Source organism: Larus michahellis, chromosome 23 (assembly GCF_964199755.1).
Source record: "Larus michahellis chromosome 23, bLarMic1.1, whole genome shotgun sequence".
Classification (NCBI taxonomy): Eukaryota; Metazoa; Chordata; class Aves; order Charadriiformes; family Laridae; genus Larus; species Larus michahellis.
The window spans coordinates 1,128,935-1,146,822 of NC_133918.1; the positions used below are offsets into that span (position 1 = coordinate 1,128,935).

The following is a 17,888-nucleotide window of genomic DNA, read 5'->3' on the forward strand; positions in this document are numbered from 1 at the left end:
GCACTGCAGCAGGCTCAGGGCGCGTGGCCCAGAGCTGAGCCCCCTCTGCTGCAGCCCAGCCAGGGCTCCTGAAACACAGCCTCCCACCTTCCCTAAAACTTTTTTATTTTTACATCAACCGAGCACACGGGCAAAGTCAGGTCAGCGCTGCCTCGGCCGTAGGGAGCCAGAGACCCACTCATCAAGACAGTAGCACCAGTGGCTTGTCCCTGGGGCTCATGACCCCAGGCTCCCCGGGGTGTAGTGCCATGTTCCCTTTCGCCGTGCCGAGGGACAGCCCTGAGACAGCCCGGGGCCCCAGCAGGCCTGTGCGTGCAGAGCGGTCAGAGGCAGCACTAGGGAAAAGCAGAGGTAGTTTCCCAGCTCGGTGCAACAGGTCTAACAACGGAGGTCGTTTGTACCCGCGACAGGCCCCTGGCAAAGCCAGGGAGGAGGAGCGGGTGTCAAGGGTGCTGCTGCCCCTGAGTCTGGGAGCTGCCGGCTCTCCCTCGGGGGTGCCAGTCTGCACCCACACACTGGTGCGCAGGGTCAGCGCCCCCCCGGGGCCGTGCTGGGGCAACCTCCAGAGCTGTGCTTCCAGCACCACCCCCGCATGGGGAAAGGCACCGTCGGTGAGTGTAAAAGCAAGCACTATCTGCGGTGACTTGGATGGGGTGACCTTTCACGCAGGGTCCCCTCTCCTCCTGCCAGCACCAGGCCAAGGCAAGGGACCCTGTGAAGGAGCAGAACAGGCACCATGCAGGCACTATGAGGCAGGGAGGGGTGAATGGAGGGGGAGGAGGTGCCCGCACTGTGGCACCATAGGTTCTGACACCGCTCAAGCCGGGTATCAGACCCTCAGAGTCTCCCACTGTGTCCTGAGTAAAACGGAAGAGGTGCAGAATTAGACCCTGCTGGGGACCAGAGGGCTCCGACGAGGGCGCTGGGGCAGGTGGCAGAGCCTGTCCTGCCCTTGTGGCCGCGGGCTCACTCCTGCCCGGCCCCAGGCACGCAGCGACAGCCGGGCACGGGCAGCGGCTCAGAGGAAGATGGGCTGCTCCTGCCCGGTCAGTAAGCGGTATGTGGAGGCCGGCATGGTCTTGATGTGGACCTAGGCAGAGACGCACCGATCAGTTGGGAGACGCCAAACCCCGGGCTGGAAGGAGCCCTGCCTGCTCTGTGCGCAGCCGCAGCTGCCTTGTGGCACAGGGACCCTGGCCATCACCCAGCCCGGGCCCGGCTCACCTCGCTGACCGCCTGCGTGAGGATCTGGATGATCTTCTCGTGGGGCGTTGCCACCACGCTCTGCCCATTGATCTCAATGATGCGGTGCCCTACGCGGATGCCACCTCTCTCTGCGATGCCCCCACGCATCAGGCTGCAGATCTGGGGAGCAGGGAGCACTGGTAAGATCAGAGGTGTGCCCACAGCTCAGGGCCACGTGCAACCACCACCCCAAACCCTCTCATCCGTGCGGGCTCCTGGCAAGAGCTCTGGACTCGGGCGCTGTCTCATCCAGCCCACAGGCATGCAGCGAGGGCAGGGATGTCCCTTTGCGTCGCTGCCACCAGAGCAATGTGCTGAGCTGCAGGGCATGGGCAGCCCCCAGGTGTTGTTCCCCCGCTGACGGAGAGCTCAGCTCCCCCCATGCACCCAGCAAACCCTCCTGCTTCCATCAAGCTTCTCCCTGCAGTGGCAGCTCCTGCGCGTGTGTGGAGTAACTGCATCTCCAATACTATTGGGAGCATACAGCCGTGCCACCCCTCCGCTGCCCACCCACCCCATCAGCTCCTGCGGGTCCTGAAAATGCTCCTCTCTGCCTTTCAAATGCAGCCACTGTGGAGCCCAGAGCAAGGAGTGTCTGGGGCACCGGAGACAGCAACATGTCACTAAGGTCACGCCAAGAAAGGCAGGAAGAAACCACCACCCCAAAAGCAAATAGCTAAGGAGCATTAGGGAGACTGATTCAACCACCCGTGCTGCAGGAGGGCTACAGAGAGCCTTTTGCAAAGCAGATTTCTGTGAAACCTCAGCGCTGGCAGGCAGAAGGAACTCTGAAGCTGTGTGCTCCTCCATGCGGACGCAGCCAGAACCGTGTGTCCCTCTGCCAGACGGGTGGCTGCAGTCCTCGCCTGACCCCGGCCTGGCTCTGCTCCCAGCCCCGTGGGCACTCACCACGCCGTTCTCAACACAGAAGCCCAGTTGGTACTTGGAGTCGGGGCGCCGGATGACAGCCGTAGTGACAGGGGGACAGTGCACGATGTTCAGCATCACCTCTGTCTGGTGCTTCAGCTCCTGGAAGATGGGATGGGGCTTTGTCAGACTTTGGAGAGGTATTCGGCATGGCTGAGAGAGGCAACGCAGTCACGTTGCTCATGGGAGGGATGAAGATTAGCAACTTGTTTTCAATGGGCAAACTGAGTCACACACAGGGATATTGCCATGTTCAAATTCAGAGAGAACTTATAAATCCAGTTCTAAGCGTTCCACTCTGCCCCTGAGGCCACACTGTCCTTGCTTTCAGCTCCTTCCTGCCTCGGAGATAAGAAGATGCAACAGGTTCCCTCCTGGACAGGTGCCAGCCTCCTCACCCACTCTCCTCCTCAGGCAGGGCCCTGCCTGCACCCTGCCACAGCAAGTTTAGTCCCCAGCTTTGTCCCTGCCTTATCGCATCCCTTCCTCCCAAGCACTCAGAGCAGGGACTGTCACAGCCCACGGGATGGGTATGGCCCCCCGCACTCCTGCCCCCTCTGTCCCCCACGGCCTCCTACCACCCATCTGCCCCCAAGCTGGGAGCACCGGGGGAACGCCGGCATTACAGACACTCCTGGGCGCATTCAGGCCAGTCCCTGTCTCTGCCAGCACTCACCCTCCTGCCAGGGTGGAGGTAGGAGGCCGCCCCGGCTGCAGCCAGCCCCGGCTCACCCGGATGATGCTCTGGCAGGTGGCGAGGGGCAGCCCCACCAGGCTCGTCCCATTGACGGACATGAGGCGGTCCCCGATGCTCAGCTCGCCCGACCTCTCCGCGGGGCCCCCGTGCATCAGGTTGGCGATGACCACTGTGGGCAGGATGGAGCCCCAGCCTGACTCCACGATGGCGATGCCCAAGATCTCCCCCTTCTGCTTCCGGATGCAGACCTGTTGCGGGGCACAGATGGGTTACGGTCAACAGAGTCATGGGACATGCATCCCGGCCCCAGCACGGGTGTCCTGGGCTCAGCCAGCTGGGATGGGGCCCAGTTTTATAAGGAGCAGCTCAGCTGCTCAGGGAGCTGTGGAGGGAACAACAGAGGTGCCAGCGGGTACCCCATACTGTCCCCACCCTTCCAAAGCAGCTCTTACGTCCTTGCAGTTCTCCTGCCGGGAGAAATGGGTCAGCTCTGCGTTGTATTGCTCCTGGTCCTCGAGGGCACGGCTGTACTGGCGAGGGCTCAGCTCGCTCGGGTCGATGCTGTTGGCCTCCAGGAAGCGCTGGTAGGCCACGCCGAACGCCTGCCCGATGGCCTGAGCGATGATCTGGGCCTGGGGAAAGACGGGCTGTTCGTGCCCACGGCTCAGGGCCAACGGTCTCATGACCAAAGTGGAGTCAACAGCTGCCAGGGCCCTGCAAAGCCCAGCACAAGCGCTGTGCCTTGGGAGCTCCAGGGCATCCCGGCTCCTCCCCTGCCTGAATGGGCCCCTTTACGGCGCCAGTCCTCCCCCCTTTTCTGCTGGGCCCCTCTATGTGGCAGAGGTGCTAAGGCTGGGCTCCTTCCTGCTCTCTGTGCTAGTTGGGAGCCCCCAGCATGGACATCCGGAGCACCCTGTCATGACAGCAGGATGGGGCCCAGGACCCAAACTCCACCCTCCCCTCCCGAGGGACTTGCGTGTCGCCTCACATCGGCTGAGTGGAAGACGTGGCAGATCATCTTGTAGAGCCGCTTCTCCTCTGCCACCTCCGACCGCTGAGGCAGTTTCCGGCGCGCCATGAGCACCACAAGGGAGCCGATGTCGGCGATGTAGGAGATGGTCTGGAGGGAGTGATCCATCATGGCCTCCTGGCAAGGGGGACACGGGCAGAAACATTCAGCCCTCCCTGGCCCAACAGATTCCATGGGCAGCCTGCGAGCCAGCCAGGCACTGTCATGAGCAGGAAGGGTTTGGGTTTAAATGCCACCATGCCGGGACACAGCCAAAATGCCTGGCACACGCTGGGCAGAAACCACGTCTACACTAAAAGGTACAAAAAGCTACACTAAAAGCTCCTTTGATCAAGGACTCATCCGTGTCTCTGGGTGCTGCTGGGGAAAAGACAGCTCTTCCCTCTTACTATAAAGCAGCAGCTAATCCTGAGGTAGAGAGCTACAGAAATTTCAAGCCTGGGTTCCCTGGAGCTTGGTCTGGAAACCCAGCAGCTCCCATGACACACAGTTTGCATGAGAAGCCTCGTGGAGCCACACAGACAGCCGAGGGACACAACACGCCTGCGTGGGATGGCTGCAGAGTGACATGTCTCCTCCCAGATGCGTGTCCTGGCCCGCAGGCCATCCTTGGTCATGACCCCACTGGCATGGGTGCAAAGCAGAGATCCCAAGGCCAAAGAGGAAGGTTTCAGCAGCCCCAAAGCCACGTGGGTGCTCCTGTTCTCCACTCACCTGCGTGTCAGCCGTGAGCACCTTGATCCTCTGTGTGGAGACAAACAGATCCACCTCTGTCATAGGCTGGGACTCCCCCTCCGGTGCCTGCAGAACAAAGCACGCAGGAGAGGTCACTGCTGCTGCTAGGACTCCTCTGGGTCCCTGCCCCACGGCAGGAGGTCCCCCTGGGCAGGTCCGGAGCGCTGCCCCACACCCACGAGGGGCCAGGCTGGGCCAGGCCAGTGGCAGTCGTGCCCCCCTACCCTCCTGCACCTTGATCCTGTCCACCGCCTCCTGGGCCTGTGCCATGCGGACGCTGGTTGGGGGGTTCCTCTCTGAGACCAGCTGCGTGGAGCCCAGGTACTTTGCCCCAAAAATCACACCATCCAGCAGATCCTCTGGGTCACAAGGGCCTGGAACTGAGGCATCGGGAGGGACTAAGTAGAAGCTGGTCCCCCCACCTCTGAAAACTGGGGGTACCAACTCCTGCTGCCCATTAGCTGCATTCCTATACACGGCAAAGCAGCTCAGCACTTGGGAGAGAGGCTCCTGGCATCACCAGGGGACCAACTCTGACCCCAGGGCTGCTTCCCCCTTCCCTCCAGCACACCCTGGCATCCCTCTTTCTCCCTTCCCAAGCCTGAGCAGTCCCCCTCCCTGATCCCTGAAGCACCCGCATTTGCAAACGCAAAGGGTCAGCTGGGATCGAATGAGCCACACGGAGTCTGCAGCCACATAGGCGCAGAGCCAGGTGCTCCCTCCCCAGCTGCGATCCCTCGCCACCCTGCTGCATTTGGGGTCTGGGCAGGAGGCAGTGGGTCAGGACTCCTGGGTGCTTTTGCTGCTCGAGCACTGAAGCAACTCACCCTCTTTGAAGGCCGGGCAGGAGGATGGAGGTTCCCTGTTCTGCAAAGCAATGAGAGAGTGGGTGAGGCTCTGGCTGGGATCCCACGGATTCAGCCTGCCCATCCTGTGGCCAGGCTGCCCTTGGAGCACCAGGACAGGGAGGGCAGCGTGTCCTGAGGCTGGCGGGGCGGGAGGGATGCAGGGTCCTAAGGCTGGAGGCTGTTTGCAGGCATGCTTGGATCAGACAAGTGCAAGTATCCCCCCACGTTTAGAGAAGCAGGAGCCAAAGCCAGTACCGAGGGTCTTGTCTGGGCACCCCAGCAGCATGAAGCTCTGTAAGACCCGAGGAAAAGAAATCCCTGGCTCCCGTCTGCCACCACCCAAAACCCCACGAGGGAGCAGAGCCAAGGGGCATGTCCTGGCTCGCTGCAGCCCGTGCGCGATGCACTCACAGTCACGCTGCCTTGTGGTGGCTGCTCTGCCTCTGGGGCTGGAGTGGGAGGCAGGGTCACCCAGGCCGGCTCCGGGGAACCGTCCCGATTGCCCTCACAGAGCCCCTCTTGATAATACAAGCCATCGGAAGATCCCTCCTCCAAGCTCTCCGGTCTCCCCAGCCCTTCAGGCGTCTCTGCAGTGGCTGGTTCCTCCTGAGCCTGCAGCATCTCCAGGTTGGTCCCGGCCAGGACATCGGAGCGGGCCAAGGGTGTCTCGGTGCTGGCCTCGGGCAGCCCCCCCTCGTAGCACAGGAGGCTCAGCAAGTCCTCCCGGTCAGCCTCAGCAAAGAGCAGGCCGTGGCAGGGCCGGGAGCAGGGCGAGTGCTGGGCACAGCAGGGCCGTGTCTCCAGGCCCCGGCCTGTTGCCACATGCAGCGGGCAGGGCCGGCACTTGTCCTGGCACTGCCCAGAGCTCCGCTGGGCCTGCTGTGGGGCCGTGCCCGCCGGAGGGGCCGTGCCAGCGCTCGTGGAGGGCAGTGGACCCTGCTGTGAGGCGGGCGAGCGGTCGCAGAGGTTGGGGTCGAGGGTCTCGAGCTGGGCCAGCAAGCCCTGGATCTCCAAGGGTTCGTCCTCTGCATCCTCGGGGGACTCATCCAGCTCCATGACTGTCGGGTCGCCGCTGCTGGGGGCTCGGGGGTGTCCTGCGCCCCGAGGGGTGCTCTCGGCACTGGGTTTCCAGCCAGCGGAGCCCCGCGGCCCCGCAGCCCCTGCCTCCTCGTCCGTCTCTCTGCCCGAGGCTCGGCAAAGCTCAGCTTGTCCGCCCGCTCCCCCTCCGAGGTCCGAGGCTGAAGCAGGCCCCGAGCCGGGCCCTAGAGCCCTCCCCCGGCCCTCAGGGGCGGGCCGGTCCCGCGCGGGGCGCAGGGTGACAAGGCGGGGGCTCCCCGGCTGCCCGGCACCCCCCCGGCGCGCAGGGGCGCCGGGCCGCACCGCGGACTCTTCCTCCGTGTCCATGGCCGGCGGCTCCGGGGCCTCCTCGTTACCGACGCCGGGGGGGGAGGGCGCAGCCGCCTGGAAATCCATACTGCTCTCCATGGCCTGGCTCCAGCCCGGGGGCGCCAGGGCCAACTCCGCCGGCACCGGCTCTCCCCCCGGAGCCGAGCCGGGCCGGGCCGGGCCGGGCGAACTCTCTCGCCGCCGCCTCCCCGGGAGGGGACGGTCCCGCTGCTGCCGCTTCCGCCGCTTCCGCTTCCGGGCGCCGCCGCGCATGCGCGGGCCGGCCGCGGCCCCTCCCGGCGTGCCCCGCGGCGCCCGGCATGGCGGCCCCGGTGCTGCTGCGGGTGGCTCGGGCGGCGTTGCCGGGCACGGCCCGCGGATACGCCAAGAAGCCCGGTGAGCCTCGTCCCGCCGCCTGGCCCCCATGGCGCCCCCGGCCCCGGCGCCGTCTCGCGGTCCCCAGTCCCCCCGCGGTCCCCGAGCCTTCCCTGGTGGCGGCCTGGTCCCCTCCTCGCCCCGTGTCCCCCGGCCCCGGTGCTGCTGCACCCCGCCCGTGCCCCTGCTCCCGTCCGTTCTCCTCCCGGCATCTCCGCCCCCCGTCACATCCCCGGCCTTGACCGTGCCCTTGTCCCCGCAGCCGTGAAGTCCAAGGGCAAGAACGTGCCGAAGGAGGGGCTGCAGGGCCCGGAGGTGTGCACGGACCCCGTCATGCTCACCACCCACGCCATGGGGGTCAATTACTTCAAGGAGGGCCCGGAGGTGGCCCTGAAGCCCGACTCCGAGTACCCCGACTGGTAGGTAGTGCCCAGCTGCCCGGTCTGTGTGCGGAAGGGGGGGGTCCCTCCGGGGGGGCCCGTCTCTACAGAGGTGCCATCCCCGAGGCACAGACCGGTGTAGGAGAGACAGAACTGTTCTGGGTGGAGGAAAACTGCCTCTCTGCAGCCCAGAGACCTTCCGCCCGGGCCGTGGGAGGAGGGCAGGCAGCACCGTGGATGTGGTGGGTGAGGAATCTGCGCGTCCTGGCCACGTCCGTCGGTCCGTCCCGCGCTTGTCCCTTTGCCCTCCCTGCTGCGGCCTCACGTCGCCTGTGTTCACCCCCAGGCTCTTCAAGATCCACCTGGGCCCCCCCAAGAAGCTGGAGGAGCTGGACCCCGAATCGATGGAGTATTGGAGGCGCCTGCGGAAGTACAACACGTGGCAGCGCAACAGGCTGAAGAAGGGCAAGAAGCTGTAGGCGCTGGCAGAGCTCAGGGCGCGGGGGCCACCCTGAGTGCCAGCGTGGGTGACGCTGGGACCAGCTCCTGCCTTCGGTCTCTTCTTCTTGCTGTAAACTCGTAATAAATCTCTGTGAGGCTGATACCTGTTGCGGAGGCTGCGGCAAACCCAGGCCCTCAGCGAGCTCGGTGCACATCCCCCCTCAGGCCGGGCCCGGGCTGGTGAGGGGCTGAGGCAACACAGGTCACAAATTTTTGGTGTATTCGCTAAAACAGAAGCTCAGATTTTCGCTCATAGAGGGAGCCTGCGCTGCCAGATGGGTCATGGTCCCTTCTCTGTCACTGCACTGCAACAGCTGCGGATTTAGGGCCCCACGGGGGGGGTGTAGTGGGTTTGGGATGGAGAAAGGCTGCGCTGGTGCTGCTGTGTCCCCTGGGGGGGCTTTGGGGGCTGAGCAGCCTGTGCTGCCTGGGGGCGGGAGGACTGGGACCAGGTTCTGGTGGCGCCGCAGGGCAGCGGGTGAGGTGAGCGGGGACATCGTGGCCCCTCGCAGTGCCACCCCCGCGCCACGCTCTCGCTTCCTCCTCCGGCAGCGGGGGACCGACGGCTGCTGGGGCGGCAGGCTCCCGTCTTGGCTGGGCTGTGCGGTGAAGGCAGGGTCTTCCTCACGGCAATGGGGGCCTCACTGCCCTGTCCCTGCCTGTCCCCAGCCTGGCAGAGCCCGGCAGCTTTCCCTGGGTCTCGGTCCTGCCCATGTGTGGGCTCCCCCGGCTGGGACTCGTTGCCCTGCGGCTCCTGCCTGTCCTTGAGCTGGGCAAAGCAGCCACCTGCGAGGTCCTCCTGCAGCGAGGAAGGGGCGATGGAGGCGCTGCCTGGCCCAGCAGCATCCGCAGTGGCCCCGCGCCCCGGGGCCGGGACTGGGGGCCATGCCCGGCTCCCCCCGGGGGCTGCGGGGCGGCTGGGTTGGCAGCTGCAGCGCCCGCGCGCCGGCACAGGAAGCGGTAGAGGAAAGCAGAAGTGCCGTGCTGCAGCGCCGGGGGTGGGGGTGTCGGGGAGATTTTGGGTTGAACCCTCATTTCCTCTGCCTGGGGCTCGGTGCGCACCCTCGGAGCTGACGGGGCTCAGGCCGGGCCGTATCCCGTGGTGAGTGTCCTGTCCCCGCCGTGCCCATCCCGCAGCTCACCCTCCCCTCGCCACCCCCCAGCGCCTCCAGCCCCCCAAATCCAGCGGCAGGTGAGCAGAGGGGGCACCTGAGTCCTTGTCCTCTGTCTCAGAGCCCCCCCTGCTCGCGCTTGTGTCACCCGGCCACCGTGGATGGCTTGGTCCTGGGGACAAGCGCCCACCTGAGGTGGGTTGGTGGGGAGGGACCCAGGGGGGGGAGGAGGAGGGCGCCCATCCCTGGGTGCTGCCCCCATCCAGGGCGATGCGTGCCACGCTCCCCTCACTGCCGAAGCCTTGGCCAGGGACAAGGAGAGCTGAGGTGGGTCCCAGCCCCAGGACCCCCGTGTACCCTCCCCTAACCCCTCCACAGGCTCCTTGTGGTGGCCCGGCAGGGCTCATGCTGGCTCCGGAGCCATCACTCAGGGGCCTGGTGACGGCAAGCGGGCTGCTGCCAGAAGGAGAGGGGTCCCTGGGCTCAGCCCTCCGTGGTGGGCCTCATTCTCTGTGTCCCCCGAAGGAGCGGGGAAGGTGACGGGGGACGTCCCCTTTTTCCAGTCCCTTGGACCCCGTCCTGCGAAGGTCCCTGTCCTGGGGCTGGGCCAATGTGGCCCTGGCTCCTCACCTGAGGCCGGGGGCAAGCAGGGTCCCCCGTGCTGCTGTCACAGCTCTTGTCCTCAGGTGCAGAGGGGGGAACTTGCGTCATTCCTGGCTGGCTGCTGGCGTCCAGATCCAGCAGCGCTGCCCAGCCAGCTCCCAGCACCTCCGTCCTGAGCCACCCTATGCCCGGCAGCATCCAGGGTGTAGGTGCCTGTCACCTTGTCACCTTCTGATGGCTTGTCCCCTCCGTGTCCCCAGGCAGGTGGCGGCAGGGCTGGGACGGGATGGGGGACTGGAGCATGCCCATCAGCTCGCTGGGCGAGGAGGTGATGGCGCGGCTGTGTGAGCTCCTGGATAATGCCGGCCGGGGCTGGCGCAAGCTGGCTGAGATGGCCGGGGTGGAGAAACGCTTCAAGTGCAGGTAGGGGTTGCGGGGCATCTCTGGGGGTCCAGCCCCACGGGGTGACAAAAGGCACATGGCACAGCCCTGCCATGGTCTGAGTGAGGGGCACACAGGTCCCTTGGCCACCCCATCGTGGCCACAGCCTGCGCTGGGGACACTGCCGAGTCCCCCGGCCGGGTTCCCCATCCTCCTGGTGCAGGAGGTGGGCAGCGGCGCTGAGCACTGCGGGCACCTTGCAGCACGGAGGAGCTGGAGATGTGCTCGCTGAAGGTGCTGGAGCCCCATGGCAGCCCCACGCAGTGCCTCCTGCAGCTCCTGGCCGAGCGCGACTGCACCCTCAAGTACCTGCTGGGCTGCCTGGAGAGGATGGGGCACACGCAGGCCTGCCAGGTCCTCAGCAGTGCTGGTAGGGACGGACAGTGGGGTCCCATGGGGCCTGGAGAGAGGCACCGGGGGACAGTGGTTCATCAGAAGGAAAGCAGGGGGAGATGATGATGGTGGTCTTGTGCTGGGCAGCGGGGCCCTGGGATGGGATGGGATGGGATGGGATGGGATGGGATGGACGCAGTAGGGTGAGATAGGATGGGATGTGGTGTGCTGGACGGGGGCAGGGGGGACAATGGGATGTGGTGGGACAAGTTGTGATGGGACAAGAAGGGATGGAACAGGGTGGGGTGGGATGGGACAGGATATGATGGGACAAGATGGGATGGGGTGGGGTGGAGCAGAGTGGGATGGGATAGGATGGAACAGGATGAGGTGGGGTGGGTGGGATGACACTGAGTGGGACAAGGTGGGATGAGGTGGTTGGGACAGGACAGAGGGGTGGGATGGGACAGGGTGCAGTAGGATGGGGTGGGATGGGAAGGGAGGGTGTGGGACAGGTATGATGGGACTGGTTGTGACAGGGTGGTGCAGGACAGGGGTCTCAGCCAGCCCAGGCTGGTCTCTCCTCTCCCGCAGTCCAGGACATGATCCGCATCACGGTGCAGCCGGAGTCGCAGGCGGTGATGGAGGGGGTGAGGGTGTCCCTGACCTGCTGGGCGACTGGCCCGCCGGGGCTCGCGTACCAGTGGTTCTGCGGGAAGCAGGAGGTGAGGTCCCCCTGCGCCATGTCAAGCAGGGCCCCTGGCCCCCACCCATGGTGAGGGTACTGGGACGGGTGGGAGGGACCCCCCGACTCTTTGTCCCCGTCCTGTCTTGTAGGTGCCCGGAGCCACGTCCCCGGAGCTGGTGATCGACACGGCCGCCCCGCCGGGCCAGGCTGAGTGGTACATCTGCCGGGTGAACTGTGGGGCCGCCTTCGCCTTCTCCAGGTGGGCCCACGTCCAGGTGGAGAAGAGCAGCAGCCCCAGCTCAGGTGGGGCCCGAGATCTGCATCCCCAGGCTGGCACCCATGGGGCACCGCTCCCCCCCTCGGCGCCGGGGTGGCTCCCGTAGGGCATCGCTTGCCAAGTGGCCCCCTGGCTCATACGCCAGGGTCTCTGGGCTTGCTGGGGTGACAGTGCCCATGGACGTTCTGTGTCCTCCTCATGCCCTCTGGTTCACGCCACCTGTGGGTGCCAGGGCCTGCGGGTGAGGGACGTGGGGCTCATGGGCAGCTCAGCGGAGCCCTGCCGTGGCCGGGTGCCGGATTTGCCACCCTGTCCCCTCCCTAGCCAGCAGTTACTGCCCGACCATGGTGGGGCTGCAGATCCTGCGGCAGCCGCGGCCGTGCCACCTGGCCGAGGGGGACACGCTGGTGCTGGAGTGCAGAGCCATCGGCAACCCCCCGCCCCAGTACCAGTGGTTCAGGAACCGGCGCCCTGTGGAGGGGGCGCAGGCGCCCCGGCTGCAGGTATGGCGGGACCCCTGGCGTGGCGTGGCGTGGCGTGGCGTGGCATGGCACAGCACAGCATGGCGCAGTGCAGCATGGCACGGCACACCGCCTCAACTGCTCACTCCGTCCCGCCGGCAGGTGAAGCTGGTGACGACGGCCGAGCGGGGCAGCTACTCCTGCCGCGTGTTCAACCTCTTCCATGAGGTGTGGAGCCGGGAGGTGGACGTGGAGATCGGTGAGGGCCCCAGACAAACCTCCATGGCCCCCCGTCCCGCCTGTCCTGGCTCTGCTCTGCCCCCCCGTGAAGCCCTCCCCTGGTTGCCCTGAGGTTTTGGGGGGCTCCAGCCTGCGCCGGCTGGTGCTGTCGCACACGGGGCTCCCTGACCCCCGCTTTGCCGCAGGCCCGCGGCTCTTCGCCTCCGGAGGCTCCTGGCAGGAGGGGGACAGAGGTAGGTGGGGGCAGAGTGGGCAGGTCCCCGCTGCTCTGCCCGCTGTGCTCCCTGGGCACCGTGGGGCTGTGGCATGGCTCTTCTCTCTTTCCAGGCTCTCTGGAGCACGGCAGCCCCGGCCAGCTGTACGGTAAGAGCCTGCCGGCGAGGGGTTGGTGGTCCTGTGGGGCTGTGACCGTCCCCAGTGTCATCAATGTCACCCCACGAGGCTCTGCTCGGGGTGCTTTGCGCTCTGGGGAGAGCGGAGCAGTGAGGCAGGGATGCCACGGGGCACCCCGGTATTGGGGGACGGTGACACCGTCTGCAACCGGGTGTCACCTCCGCGGGCTGAAGGTAGTGGGGACAGCAGGAGCTTCCCGCTCCATCCCCAGCACCTCCCTCTCCCATCCCGGCAGCCACGGACAAAGTGGCCCTGCTGATCGGCAACATGCACTACCTGCACCACAAGCAGCTGAAGGCGCCCATGGTGGATGTGCACGCCCTCAGCGCCCTCCTCCGCCAGCTCGACTTCAAGGTGGTCTCGCTGCTGGACCTGTGCAAGGCTGAGATGCAGATGGCCGTCAATGAGTTCCTCCTCCTCCTCGACAAGGGTGTCTACGGTGCGGTGGCACCCACCAGGGTGGCTCCAGCTGCGTGGGCGGGGGGACTGGGTGGCTTTGTGCTGGTGGGGTCTTGAGGGGTGGCCGAGCAAGAAGCGGGCACCATCAGGCTGAGGGATGTCGCCTGCTCTCTCCCCGGCTCCTGACAGGTTTGCTCTACTACGCCGGGCACGGCTATGAAAATTTTGGCAACAGCTTCATGGTGCCCATCGACGCGCCCAGTGCCTACACCTCGGCCCACTGCCTGTGCGTGCAGCGGGTGCTGCAGAGCATGCAGCAGCGCCGCACTGGCCTCAACATCTTCCTGCTCGACATGTGCCGCAAGAGGTGACCCAGCCCCCGCCACGGGCCCAGGGACAAGCTGCTGTGCCGGGAGATCCCGGCACAGGGGTGCTGGATCCCAGGGACAAGCTGCTGTGACAGCACAGGGGTGCTGGATCCCGGGGGAGCAGAGTGGGATGTCCCCCGGGGTCCCATCCAAACCCCCGGCCTTAGTCCGGATGCCCCAAAGCATCCCTGCCCCAGCTGAGCCGGCAAACGCCATGATGGGTGGGCAGAGGGGCACAGGGCAGCCCCTGGGGTCTGGGGTGCCTTGGGGTGGGTTTTGGGGGTGCGGCGGGTCCCGGCTCCGTCTAGTGGCGCTTCTCTCGCAGGAACCTCAACGACGACATCATCCCGCAGGTCGGTGCGCTGCAGGTCACGGCCAACATCGTCTTCGGCTACGCCACGTGGGTCCCCTCCTCACCATCCCCCGGCACGGGCAGCGGGGCCGAGTCTCCCTCCCTGGTGCTGAGCGGGGGCCGGGGCCCAGCCCCCCGCCATGGCGCTGCCCTGTTTGCACCCGTTTCTCTCCCCACCCCGTGTATCGGCTCCCCCCGGTCGGTGCTGGAGGTGGTGGGAGCCCCCAGTCCCTGACAGGGCAGGGAGAGGCCCACGGCGCTGCTCGGCTTCGGGCAGCGCCTGAGGTGAAGCCCCGAGGCTCCCCTGGAGCACAGGAATTGGGGCTGGCAATCATTTAAGCACCCTGGATCTGCCTGCGGATCCCACCTCTCCCGGCACGCTGCCTGGACGGGTGGGCACGAGGGGGTAGAGCCGTGGGCCGGTGGCTCTGGCTTGCCCAGGGCCGTCACCCTGGTGGGGGCTGGTTCCCAGGGGAGCGACAGAGCCCCCGATGGATCCCACCGCTGCCCCGTCCCCGCAGGTGTGCGGACGCTGAAGCCTACGAGCTGAGCCAGGGCGAGCTCTCCAACGGCATCTTCGTCACCTTCCTCAAGCGCTGGCTGCTGGAGGACGAGAAGATCACGGTGCTGCTGGACAAGGTGGCGGAGGGTGAGTGGGGAGCGGCGGGGGATGACGACCCCCTCCCCCCCCGCGGTGGTCCCCGCTGACCCCCCCGTGCCCCTCGCAGACATGGGCACGCTGGAGATCACGCGGGGCCGGCAGGCGCTGGAGCTCCGCAGCAACCTCTCAGAGAGACGAGCCCTGACCGACCCCATCCGCCCCCCGGGCCAGGACGAGTCCTCTGCCAGGAACCTGCAGTGGGCCAAGGCTCACGGTGAGGGACTCGGCCACCCTATCTGGGCCTGGCACCCAGGAAGGGGACGGTGCTGAGTCGCAGGGCGAGGTGGCGGCAGCACCTGCCGAGTTTCTCCCACCCTGGAGGAGAGAAACTGCCGGCACGAAGCCACCAGCCCAGTCACTGTCCCTGCTGCGGGGTGACACGGTGGTCAGCTCACCCGCGGGTGCAGCTCTGGCCCCGAGCACCTGCAGGTCCCAGCCCCGCGCTTGCTGCTCCCCCCCGCAGTCCTGCCGGAGAGCCGGCACCTCCGCTTCGACTGTGGCGTCACCGTCCAGCTGGGCTTCGCCGCCGAGTTCTCCAACATCATGATCATCTACACCCGCGTGGTGGCCACCCCCGGCGACATCGCCAAGTGCGAGGCCAAGCTCACCGACATACCCGAGGTGGGAGCGGGTTGCCGAAACCTGCGCCAGGGTGACGCCGGGGAATAAGGTGGGGGGACCAATGGGGGATTTCACGGCTGGACATCATCTGGGGCAGGAGCTGGACGTGGACCTCAAGTGCACCAACAAGGAGAGCCCAGAGGAGGTGGGCAGCCCGCTGGCGCCCGCCTGGAGCCTTGGCTGCCCCTCCAGCTGCCTCTACAGCCGGCTCTGCGGCTTGCAGAAACTGCGGGTAAGAGCCGCGCTGGGTGGGGGGAGTGCTGGGAGCACGGCGTGGCCGTGGCCCGGGACGGGGTGCCCACGGTGCTGTGCCCCCGCAGCAGGAGCTGGCCTTCACCGTCTGCCTGCAGTACCGCTACCGCGGCATGGACGACTTCGTGGAGGAGAGGCGGACGGTGAGCGTGGGCAAGCCGCTCATCGCCAAGCTCAACCTGCGGCTGGCGGCCTCCCCCTCGCCCCCCGGCAGCCCCCTCTCTGCCTCCCCCCCCGGCAGCTGGGGGGCAGCGGGGGGCTCCTGGGTCAACACCCCTGAGGAGAACCTGAGCCCTGAGGTCCCCGGCTCCCAAGCCCTGTAGAGGGACAGCGTGCCCCCCCCCGCCCCCCGTCACCACAGTCCCCTGGGTGTATCCTGCGGGGGGGCCCGGGGCTGGAGGGGACAGAGGTGACGTGGATGGAGGCAAGCGCTGGGTGGGGTGAGCCCCATCCTGGCCTGTGCCGGGGGGTGCGGGGCTCATTGCACGGCACGGCTGGGACCCCTGCCCAGGGGACTGCAGCGCGGTGCTGCCCGTGGACACGGCACTGCCACCGCGGGCACAGGCAGTGCCAGCCCCGCGTCCCCTGGCGTGGCAGTGCCAGCCCCACACGCCACGGCAGTGCCAGCCCCACACGCCATGGCAGTGCCAGCCCCACGTCCCCTGGCGTGGCAGTGCCAGCCCCACACGCCATGGCAGTGCCAGCCCCACGTCCCCTGGCATGGCAGTGCCAGCCCCACACGCCATGGCAGTGCCAGCCCCACGTCCCCTGGCATGGCAGTGCCAGCCCCACACGCCATGGCAGTGCCAGCCCTACGTCCCCTGGCATGGCAGTGCCAGCCCCACACGCCATGGCAGTGCCAGCCCCACGTCCCCTGGCGTGGCAGTGCCAGCCCCACACGCCATGGCAGTGCCAGCCCCACGTCCCCTGGCGTGGCAGTGCCAGCCCCACACGCCATGGCAGTGCCAGCCCCACGCGCCAGGGGACAGTCCCCAGACAGACCCCACGGCTCATCTGGCACGAGGCGTTGCGCCGGGGCAGGGTCGGGTTCGTTCAGGCCTAGGAGAAATAGAGAGAAATAAGCAGATTAGGGGGCAAATCCCGCGGGAGGGGATTAGAGGGGGTGGGAGCGGGAGGGCTCCTGCTCCGCCACGAGGGGCTGGGGTGCCCCCCAGCGCTCTCAGTAGCACCCAGTCCTCCCAGTACAACCCCGGGCGCGGGGCTGTGCCAGCCCCGTCCGGGCAGCGAGTGATTTCAGGAGAGGATTGGGATTTAGGGGACTAAAAAAAAAAAAAAATTAAAAAAAAAATCCTTTTTTTTTTTGCTGGGTTTTTCCCAAACGCGGCCTCACGTGCAGGCGTCCACAGTGATGCGGGGCGTGCTGCACCGCGGCTCAGCCCGGGAAAGCACCAATAAAGAGGGAAACGGCAGCCGGCTGGGCGCTCCCGTGGCTTCCCTGCGTTTACACGGCGTTTTTTTTGGGGCCAGCACTATTGCGAAGCGCCGCGCAGCACCGGGGTGCCCACGGGAGGGAAGGGGCAACCGTCTCCAAATCCAGGGTACCCCAAATCCAGCGTCACCATAGCCCGTGTCACCGTGTCACCACCAGCCGGTGCCACCCCCATGCAAATTAGCTCATTTAAATAATTCGCACGACTCCCCAACCCAGGCGCTCGCTCGGGGAGATGCATCCTCATCCCGGGGCCTCTCCGCGCCCTTGCTTTTGGGTGGCGGTTGCAAGATTGGAGGCTGGGGGGTGAGGGTGGTGGTGGGGGGGGGAGCATCCTCGCCCCAATTAGGCTCCGATCAAACGGGTCGGGGGGTGCCGAGCCCCCCGCTCTCCGCGCCAGCCGGCTTTTGTTGGCGCTCCGGAGGCCGAGGGGTGCCCCGGGCTGGCGCCAGCCTTGGCAATTATGTCATGTGAAAAGCGCAGCCCCCATTGAGCGCGTCCCTTCCCCCGGATCAAACCCCATTACTTCCGCAGCCGTTGCTTCATTATCTCCCCGCCGGAGCACGCCTCTGCCGAGGCCGCTTCACCTCGGCCCTGGCCCATTAGCCGGGTTGGGGAGCCGGGGGAGCATCGATTATGCGTTTAATGGGTTGTTGAAGGTTTAATTGTCACTAACGAAGCAGACGAGCAGCAGCAGCCGGGGGACGGGGGACAGGGAGAAGGGTCTCGCCAGGGTCAGTGCCTTGCCTGGCCCGGTGGCATCCCGGCCGGTCCCGCCCTGACCCCGGGGCTGTGAGGATGTCAGAGTCCGGCACCGGGGCTGTCGGGATGGGGGGGGACCGGGTGTGCTGGTGCTGCGCAGGGTCTGGCACCTGTGGGGACACAGCGGGGATGGGGCCACGCCAGCAAAGTCCCCAGTTTGTGGCTGTCGTTGTGTCTGAAACGGGAAGATTTTCTGGGGAAACACATCGTTTTGGGAGGCGAGGGGGGAAGATCGGCGCTCACCTTGCTTCCCCGAACACCCCAGGGCACCCCAGGGACCCCCGCACCCACTCGCCCAGGGCTGAGCCCCCGCTCTCTCGCTATCCCGGACGTGCTGCAGCACCTCGGAGC

General features: G+C 66.5%; 3 protein-coding genes across 4 annotated transcripts; 2 read left to right on the forward strand and 1 right to left on the reverse strand.

Annotated features, from left to right (window-relative positions):
* Window positions 1–83: 83 nt before the first annotated feature.
* APBA3 (amyloid beta precursor protein binding family A member 3) lies at window positions 84–7,156 on the reverse strand. 2 transcript variants are annotated; one of them, XM_074566063.1, is made up of 10 exons: window positions 5,894–7,156; window positions 5,462–5,501; window positions 4,869–5,014; window positions 4,614–4,700; window positions 3,858–4,016; window positions 3,322–3,501; window positions 2,905–3,117; window positions 2,155–2,274; window positions 1,225–1,365; window positions 84–1,090 (listed from the first exon to the last, which is right to left on the reverse strand). In XM_074566063.1, exons 1-10 carry the CDS (start codon window positions 7,139–7,141, stop codon window positions 1,019–1,021), a joined length of 2,406 nt encoding a protein of 801 aa, XP_074422164.1. In that variant the 5' UTR covers window positions 7,142–7,156; the 3' UTR covers window positions 84–1,018. The 2 variants fall into 2 exon arrangements, 1 of the variants encoding a protein (XP_074422164.1); XR_012584514.1 differs by having other exon boundaries at window positions 91–1,090; window positions 2,849–3,117.
* On the forward strand, window positions 7,105–8,225 carry MRPL54 (mitochondrial ribosomal protein L54). Its single transcript, XM_074566074.1, has 3 exons — window positions 7,105–7,264; window positions 7,506–7,662; window positions 7,970–8,225. The coding sequence occupies exons 1-3, from the start codon at window positions 7,189–7,191 to the stop codon at window positions 8,100–8,102; spliced, it is 366 nt and encodes a 121-aa protein (XP_074422175.1). The 5' UTR covers window positions 7,105–7,188; the 3' UTR covers window positions 8,103–8,225.
* A 1,900-nt stretch (window positions 8,226–10,125) lies between these two features.
* On the forward strand, window positions 10,126–16,771 carry LOC141734385 (mucosa-associated lymphoid tissue lymphoma translocation protein 1-like). The gene is given in 17 exon segments (XM_074566075.1): window positions 10,126–10,262; window positions 10,484–10,650; window positions 11,208–11,338; window positions 11,451–11,609; window positions 11,907–11,987; window positions 11,989–12,081; window positions 12,202–12,298; window positions 12,465–12,512; window positions 12,607–12,642; window positions 12,908–13,111; window positions 13,261–13,438; window positions 13,765–13,839; window positions 14,313–14,440; window positions 14,520–14,666; window positions 14,916–15,073; window positions 15,171–15,305; window positions 15,394–16,771. Coding segments are annotated over 17 exon segments (2,229 nt in total). The 3' UTR covers window positions 15,649–16,771.
* The last annotated feature ends 1,117 nt before the right edge of the window (window positions 16,772–17,888 follow it).